Raw genomic sequence first — 9,268 nt, 5'->3', positions numbered from 1 at the left:
AGATTTGAACCTAAGACTGACACCACAGCCTAAATTCTTAATCACTGCTACTAAGTATCTAGTATATTCCCAGCACATGGTGCTCGGGATATGCAGTACTCTTGTATTATGCACAATGTTATGGTGGGAGGCAAAAGAAATTGCTCTCAATAAGGCAAAGGATTCAGTACTCTCAAAAGCAATACACATATACATGGACTATGCAAATTAAAAAAAATTGTGAATATGCTACTACTTATTTTATGTGCTACTATGAAATTTGTGCCAGTGCGAATAGTTAGAAGCATTTCCATCGTTTTAATATAGAGTTGGCTGTGGATTGAGCCTGTGAGTCTAACATCACAACCTCCTACTTATTGAGTACTTCCTCTGAGGATGACATTGTGTTTTCTGGGGAGGTACAGAATGAACCATAAAAGATGGTCTAGGTCAAGAGCTTATTGTAGTTGGCGCAGATGCTATGTATCCTTTAGAAGTTACTGAAAAAATACAAAAAGTATACTGCACGTTAGACGAGTGGTCCAGGTCGTCCAATCTTGTAGTGGTTGGAGAAGTCTGAAGTAATAAGGTGAAATTCCAGTCCAGTTTTGAAGAACGAGGATTGGAATTGTTGTAGAGAAGGTTGAAAGTTCGCTCCTGGTGGGAGGATCAATGGAAACTACTTGTGTTATCACAACCTGCTCCTGAGCACAACACGGCCCATCACACCAGCTACTCGTCCTCCGGCACTCAACCAGAAAGCACCTTGCAAGCGGACATTGCTCCTCCAGCCGCTGCCAAGCTCAAAGTACCCATGCGGGAACCCAGGGACAGCGCCCACCTCTCCCAGGTTCCGCTTCCGGTCCTTCAGGCTCCGCCTCAGCGGAAAAGGCTTTGTGAGAAGGGGGAGGAGTAAAGGTGGGAAACTGCGCGAGCCGCGCAGGCGCACCTGGGACGGCTGCAATGGCGCTGTCGTGCTCCCTGAATAGATATCTGCTGCTCATGGCTCAAGAGCACCTGGAGTTCCGCCTGCCGGTGAGCCCGCAGCGACCTCCACAACTTAAGGACGGGAGAGGACGGCACGGTGGGGGTTGGTGTGCGGGCGGCGGCGATCGTCCCAGCCTGAGCAAGCAGGGACCCGGGGGTGTGTGCTTGTCGGGGATATCACGGGTCCCCAGTCCCTCGGTCCCTAGGAAGAATCTGAGCTTGGCGGAGGATGTGTGAGAAAGAAGTCCAAGACGCACTCTCTCAGCCTTGCCAAATATTTTCATTCATTCTTCTACCCATGCGCCAGGTATTGGAGTTAGGTGAATATGACCGGTCCTCTTGCTTCGGGAGCTCTTCGTCTAGCGGAGAATAGAGACAGCCAATAGAAATGCTCAGGGCGGTGTTTTAAGTGGCAAATATGTAGGTCAGAGCCCGTGTGGCAGGGTGGGATGGCTGATGGTGGTAGTAGGTGGTAGGAGTTAGATAATGGAGAAGTTGGAAAAAGTGTTTTATTCATTCAAGAAACATTTTCCGAGTACTTGTAATTGCACGTGCTGGACGCTGGGGATATAAAGATGAAAAGGACTATTTCTGTCTTCACGGAGCTTACTGTTTAGGTTAAGGGCTGAACAGATGTGAAAACATATTATGAAATAACATTTGTAAGTGCACTGATAGATGCTTAGGGAAGTATGGGAGCATAGAAGGGGAATCTAATCCACCTGTGGAGTGGAGGATGTTGGTCTTTAAGATCGCTTACATTTGACACTTGAAAGTAACTAAAGTATGAATATGAGTTAGCCAGGCCAAGCAGAGAAGTAAGTAAATTAGGATTACAATTTATTATTACTGGATTATGAAATATGTAGCCGAGACTGACAAGAAGAGAGCAGGAGAGGCAAATAGGGGCCAGAAAATGCAAAGCCTTGAAAACCCTGGAAGGGAAGAGAAAATGTATTTAGCTTGTAAGGGAAATTTACTGAAAATTTTTAAGCTAGGAAGTGACAATAGATTTTTCCTTAAAAATCACTTTGGCGGCAATAATGAGGACAGATTTAAGAGGAATTTGAGTCTAGAATCAGAGACCAGTTATGAGTCTGTTGACATAGTTTTATTAATAGATCAAGGAGGCCTGAACTGGCAGGGGCTAAGAGGATGGGATAGACCGAGAAAATATTTAGGTGATGAAATCATCAGGACTTGATGATTGAATATGGGGAGAGGGGGGAACAGGGGCCAATTAAGAATGACTCCTGGGGTGCCTATAAGAGCTTCTCCATTTAAAATGTAGAGCATAGGCAGATAAAAGATTTAAATATTGGTTATGCCAAATTTGATGCGTTTGTGTAATAAGTGGAGATGATTGGGCAGTGAATATATGAGTAGGCACAGAGTACAATATACTGGTAATAAATGTTTGGGAGGCTTCTGCATATGAATACTGGTAGTAAATGAATACTAGGAGGGAAAGTGAAATTATTTAGAGAAAGCACAGTGTCGAAAGAGTGATGGGCCAAATGGAGGTGCTTGGAAGCACTGATATGGAGGGGAAGTGAGAAAAGGAGGTCATGAAGAGGATAGGCAAGTATCAGAATAGGAAGACTGTGAGGGCACAGAAATCAGGAGGGTAAATTTTTAGGAATTTTGCTAAAGCTGTTGTGTAGAATTTTAGGAGGGTAAGCTAGATTGCTTGGTTTAATGGTCGCTGAGAAAAAAGGAGAGATAGACTGCTCCAGAGCAGTCTAGAGCGTAAGAAGGGAAAGTAAGAGATTGGTTAACAATTTGAGGGAGGCCTAGGGTCAAGCAAAGTTTGTAGTGTGAAGAGAAGGGGAGAATGGCTATAAAGACACAGTGGGGGGTGTTGGCCTTTCACTAGAAGGAGACAGCTTACAAAGGAGAGTTAGTTTGGATGTGGGGTGGCTGCCAGAAGGTCTGCTTTCTAGGTAATGAATGAGTCAGGATTATTTCTTGAGAGATTAGGGACCAAGCAGTTGAGGGAGAAGTTGAGAAAAATAGTTTAATTTAAAAGTCATTGAGAGCAAAATAGGGAGCTGATCGGTTAAAAAATTGCGAACACAGTTGTTAGAGCAAATGCTGAAAATCCAGCTGAGGGTGAAGATCATGTGTTTATAATTGTGCCTGAGAGTCTCTGATTTTCTTCAGTTGTGCTCAATTCACTGGCCTTAGGAATTATGAAGGAGACTGTGGCATTGATTCAGGATTGATGTTTTGCTGGGCTTGTGCATTGGCAAGATAGGGGTGCAGGGCGTAGAGCTTCATGGAGGAAGTAATATTTTAATAGATATTAATTAATAAAGAATTGTTGGTAAAGAGGACTAGAAAGCCCACTTCAGTAAGACACAAAAGCAGGTGTAAAGGCACGGAGGGAATTCATTATGCTGGTGGTGTGGGGTGTGTGGGGAGTGGGGATGAAGTAATGGGCAGTGAGGCTGGAGAGATGGGTAGGATCCAGATTTTGGAGTGTTTTGAAACTATTACAAGGGATTTGGATCTTATTTTAGATTTAATGGGGAGCCATTGATTCTTTTTTAAGGCAGGAAATGACATTTTTTTTTTTTTCTTTTTAAAACCAGTAAGGGACCAGTAATCATTGGTGTTTTAGAGAATTCTGGAGTACCAGAGAGAGGATATCACTTAGAGGATACTGAAGTGGAAATAGAGGCCAAAGAGGGTGCGTGCTCCATAGGCAGGCAGTACAGTGCGAATGGGTGGCTAGGCTGCAGTCTTAACAGCATCCCCAGTACTTGCACATTTTACCTCTTTTCTTTCTCTTAAATTATTCTTAGTCATTGTCTTACCGTAGTGCCAATTTAATCTCCCAAAAAGCTCAGTTCTGTTTTACATTTTCATTGTCCCAGGGCTGAAACTTCTTAGTCTGGCATTAGCCTACCATTGCATGGTTCTTTTCTCTGTCTCTCCCCACGTCCCCTCCTTCCCACTTCTCCAGCTCCCCACCACAGTGAGACCTGAAGTGAATCCCTATCATTCCCTGAATGATGCCCTCAGTTTTGTGCTTTGGTCTGTGCTGCCTTTTGTCTGGTGGCCCTTTCCTATTTCAGTGTTCAATCTATTATTGATTTTACGTAGTCAATATTCATTGAGATTGACCCACGTATTTAGTCTATTTTAGGTTTATTTTTTTACTTGTTTCTTTTTCAAATTCGCAATTTCCTTAATGGGTTTTTGTCCTTTAATAAAATTCTTAATTATGTCTTTTATCCCTTTCAATATAGAAAGCATAGTTAAATATGATAAAAGGAGTCCTGTGGGTATGCTATCTTTGTGTATTGTTTCTCTTGGTTCTTTTTCATATGGATGCTGGCTTATTTTTAAATATATGCTAGATGTCTTTGTAAAGTTATTTGAAGAAATAACATGAAGATTGGGATGATGTAAATCCTCTTAAATATAGGAACATTAATGATCTAGAGTGACTTGAACTCATTTTCTGGTGGTAAGTTTTGTTTCTGTTCTGATTCACACATGCTCCTCTGGTATGTAGCTTTTGGGGATCTCAGTCCAGACTGATTGGTTTATCAAGCCATCTTTCTTCTCCATGGACGGCCCAATATTCTTCTGTTTCTGTAGCTCCATTAAGCTGTCAAAAACACTTTCCACCCTCACAGCTGCTTTTGGAATTGATAAATGCCCCAGGAAGCAAGTGGCTGCACCTTGGGATTTTTGGCTTCTCCTGAAGTTTGGTTTGGTAATTCTTATAATGTCTCTATGCCTGCAAACAGATGCCAGGTTTCTCTAGTTCTCAGAAGGCTTAATCTGAATTACCTAGTTTGCCATCAGTGGAAGTGGAAGTCCTCTTTCATTTATACCGATTCTCCCTGTATTACGGGCTTAAGTCAGTTTCCGTGAAAACTTCTAAAACTGAAGTAATCTTTTCTCTCTTGAACTCTGATATAATACCTTTTTGAGCACTCACTGTTTTACACCTTACATTTCAGTTACTAGGTTGAATGTTTTGTTCTACTAGACTGTAAGCTCTCTGAGGATAAAATGTGTGTTTATCTTTACATAGCTTAGTGCCTTGCACATGTTAGTTTTTCAGTAAGTATTGAATTCAGTGAAAGGATCCTTTTGGGGAAGGGAATCAGAAGGTCTGTCAACACTTTTGAGTCAGTCTACTGTATGAGAACTGCTAAGCAGGAAAGCTGCAATGAGTAGCTGCCTTTATGATTTAAAATGAGAGATTAGGAATGTACGTGTGGTCCGGTTTTACCTTTGTAGAGTTAATCAGGGCCAATTTTAGTTGGCGCCTGCCTTATTGTACTAAAAGGAGACATCTGGGTTTTATTGCTGGCTCTGAAACAAACTAAGTGTATGAAAAAGTGAGTGACTAAAAGAACTGAAAATCTCGTATGAATTAATGCATCAGGCATGCCCCAGATCAGGCTGTATTTTTATATCTGATATAAATTCTTTTGTTCCTAATGGAGAAAAATTCCCAACTAGAAAAGTCAATTTGCCATAAGAAGAGTAAAGATTTTGTGTTTTGCTTTTTCCAAATGGATTGAGTAGTTTAATACAGTTTTTGCTCATAAATTTGAAACTTGGGTCATCATATCTCGTTTTTAAGTCATTGCTTAAGTTTTAGGTAGTAGAGCTAATGCTATGCCCTAAACTTCAATAATCCTTCACTTTTTTTTTTCCAAAGTAGGAATTTTAAGTGTTTTTTAAAACCTTTGTGGGTTTTTGGCCTGTTACTTTTTTATTTTATTTTATTTTATTTTTATTTATTTTTAATTTTTTTAATTTTAATTTTAATTTTTATTTATTTTTCTTTTTTGAGAGAGTGCACACACAAGCAGGGGAGGGCAGAGGAAAAAAGAGGGGAAGAACCTTAAACAGGCTCTGCACAGAGAGTCCCCAGTCAGGGCGTGATCTCACACCGCTTAACTGACTGAGCCACCCCAAGCACCCCAGCCTGTTACTAATTTTTAACAAGATATCTCAGGAGCAGCAAATTTTGATGTTTTAAACGTAAAGCTGATCTTGGGGTGCTTGGGTGGCTCAGTCAGTTGAGCGTCTGATTTCAGCTTAGGTCATGATTTTGCAGTCTGAGTTTGAGCCCCACGTTGGGCTCTGTGCTGACAGCTCTGAGCCTAGAGCCTGCTTTGGATTGTGTGTCTCCCTCTTTCTCGCTCTCTCTCTCAAAAATAAACATTAAAAAAAAATGTAAAGCTGACCTCACAATATGATTTAATATAGAATGAACAGTAATCATTCTAGACCAAAGTAACTCAATCTGGAACTTCATTTTTTTTTTTTTTTTTCTTTTAAGAATTATAACTGTCAGTCTTGCTTGATTTCTTGAGGTACTGGACTTTAGTGTTGTGGTCATCATCATCTTGATTCCTTTACTAACACCCTCGTTTCTGTGCGCCTGTTGCCCAGAACTCCTTATTTTATGAGGTAGCTATGATTCCCATTTTACACGTGAGAAAACTAAGAGTTGGAGGACTGAAGTGTCTTGTATAAAACCACATGGTCCCTATTTGGAAGAACTGAAAATAAAATTGTGGTGCCATCTGACTCCCAAGTCCAGTGATACCTCCTATTTAAATGTGTATCACCCATGTTGCAAAATGACTTTTGGGTTACTTTCAATGATTTACTGATAGACTATGCTAGTTCTTAGTCTCTCCATATAATTCAATTGAATTTAGCTCCTTCTACTACCAGGAATTAAAAAAAAAAGATTTATTTCATAGACAAAAGGAAAAACAGAAAAGGCATGAGTTGCTGAAACCTTCCATTCTTTTTGGTCTTGAAGTAGAGGATGTAGGTGGTCTAGGTATATTGTCTCATGGTGGCTGTGGCTCATGATGAGCTTGGTGATCAAGGCACCTTATAGTTGGGATGAAAGGGGACTGTAGGCACCCAGCAGAGGGGACACATCTCTAATTAGGTTACCTCCATAAGACCTACAGAGACCAGTGGGATTCTACCTGCTTTATGTTATTTGAGGAGAGTAAATTTGTTAGCAGTACAAATTGTAAACTGTGTATAGTCCTCTTGTATTTAACAATACAAAGTGATTGCTTCATGGAATATACATACTATCTGAACAGATTTCAGCTTTGCATTCCCGATGTTTTTAAAGTAGCTACTGTGTTCTCTTTCTAGTTCTATAACTTTATCCAGAGAGAAGAGGAAGTTCACTTGCTATTAACTTCTGTTTAATGAATCCACAGTGATGCTTCCTGGTTAATCACTTATTTCTTGTCTGAAAATCCTCAACTCATTTGTTTACTAATTCATTTTATTGATCAGTTGTCAGATTTGCTAATCTGTAGTTTTTGTCATCCAGTATTTTCTAAAATCAGGCATTTTCTGACCAAGTCTTTTGGCAATCCTCTTGTCTAAAATTTCTCAGAAATTATTTACCATGGTGTGGCTGTAAAATTTTTTCAGAGCTTAGAGTTGTAATTTGTCTGGTGTTGACACTTAAATGCTTCGGGTAGATCACCAACCCACTCTTTAAAAAGATCTAATTATACCTATATCTGTTAATAGGCTTTGAGTTCCCTGTGTTAAAATGTGTTCTTTCTATAATATTTTCAATATAGGAAATAAAGTCTTTGCTTTCACTTTTTGGAGGTCAGTTCACCAGTAATCAGGAAACTTATGGAAAGGTAAGTTGAATTTATATTTTTCATTAGACCATGTACAACATATTTATAAGTAGAATCTTGTATTTGAAGAGAAAAACTGCAAATCTTAAATTTATATCTGTATAGTTGCTTGTATCTGTTTCTAGGGGAAATTAAATAAAAAGCATATTTTTGGGGAAAAAAGTTGTGGTTTTGGAAAGTCATTCAAGTTTATTTTCAATATTCATTTAGTTTACTAGTTTTTTTAGCTCAGCATCTGTACCATAATGGGTATCTGTCCCTTAAATGAAAAAAAAGGGCTGTTTTCCGTTGATGAGGTATGATTAGAATTTAGAATTTAGTGGAATTTCAGACTCATATTGAGAATTATTTAAAAATTTAAAATTGTGCATTTATGAGAATGTGAATTGATGAGATTTGTATTTTGTATTTGATAGTTTATCAGTGTATTAGAGAAGTTTGGAAAATAGAAAAAAGTCATTGACAATTCTTCTTTCACATGACTTATAATTTGAGGGTACTACCTTCCAGTCTCTTTTCATATGCTTTTTCCCCTTCAGTTCCAATACTGTGAACTTCTGAAGTCTCTTTTTCACTTGATATTATTAATATTAATTATTAACATATAATATTATTATTAATAGGCACATATTGCTATGTAGCCTTCATCACTAACAGGGTTATATAATATTTCCATTGAAATTTTTCTGTAGACTAGTATAAATATTGGAAGAAGAAAGACAGGGTATGGAAGGGAGGATTTCTTCCAAAAAATGAGAGAACTTAGTTGAAAGTCGGCTACAGTTGGACTTTACTCCTGATTGACTTTCGTGTATTGAGGGAGGCGGAAAAGAGGGAGATTGTGGATATAATTGGGTGAAAGTGTTGAACTGAGGTCAGGAGGCTGCTTTGTGTTTATGTGTTCTGGCAAGGTGTTATTTGGGTGGAGATAAAAAGTGCCTTAATCTTGAGGGTTGAGACAGGGGATTGGTAAACCCTCCTGGGGCACCTGGAACTGTTTTCCTTAGATAAAATAGTAAATAATGATAATTTAATAACATACCCTATGATTTTCCATCATAGTTATTTCAGAGTTCCTCATCTATCCACTCAGATGCCCACAACTACCTAAAAGAGAGGGATCATTCAAGAAATACATTACTTAGAAGTTAAAAATAAAATAGCTGCATTATAAGGAATGATAATAATAAAAAAATTCTGAGATTATAGTTTGGGGTAAAATATGCATCCTTTGCATTAATTATTTTGGTCAAAATACATAAGAGAACAAATACAGAATTAATCTTAGCTGTGTATTTGCTGACCTTTGCATTTGTAGTCATTTATAAAAATGTTCTGATGCTGTAGTTTAGTATCCTAACAAATTACCTGTTAAAATAATTCACTTTTTTACTATTGGAGCAATTTTTATTTTGGTTAGAGTCAGATCAGGTATTCTTACATAGAAGTTGCAGATAGGAATCTCTCCTTATTGACTTCTTGAATAGAAGCATATGAGGCCATAAAACCAGTTACAAGTAAGTTGTATATATTGTTATTTTTTTTCAGTCTCCTTTTTGGATTCTTAGCATTCCCTCTGAAGATATTGCCAGAAACTTAATGAAACGGACAGTGTGTGCCAAGTAAGAGAAACT

The 9,268-nt window shown here is 38.7% G+C and overlaps 1 protein-coding gene across 4 annotated transcripts in view; it reads left to right on the top strand.

Moving 5' to 3' along the window:
- Positions 1-556: 556 nt before the first annotated feature.
- Positions 557-9,268, top strand: part of TRMT11 (tRNA methyltransferase 11 homolog) — a 60,003-nt gene continuing 51,291 nt past the window's right edge. Inside the window, exons 1-3 of one of the 4 annotated variants that reach the window (XM_053904517.1) lie at positions 557-1,014; positions 7,569-7,634; positions 9,183-9,256. In XM_053904517.1, coding sequence (XP_053760492.1) covers positions 943-1,014; positions 7,569-7,634; positions 9,183-9,256 — 212 coding nt within the window. In that variant the 5' untranslated portion in view covers positions 557-942. Of the gene's footprint in view, positions 1,274-7,568; positions 7,635-9,182; positions 9,257-9,268 lie in introns of all 4 variants that reach the window. The other 3 variants (XM_053904518.1, XM_053904520.1, XM_053904516.1) reach the window with 3 other exon arrangements.

Source organism: Panthera pardus, unplaced genomic scaffold, assembly GCF_024362965.1.
Source record: "Panthera pardus isolate Hobbes unplaced genomic scaffold, ASM2436296v1 HiC_scaffold_17, whole genome shotgun sequence".
Taxonomy (NCBI): Eukaryota; Metazoa; Chordata; class Mammalia; order Carnivora; family Felidae; genus Panthera; species Panthera pardus.
Note: the sequence above shows the minus strand (reverse complement) of the source record. Positions and strands in the feature narration are given on the sequence as shown.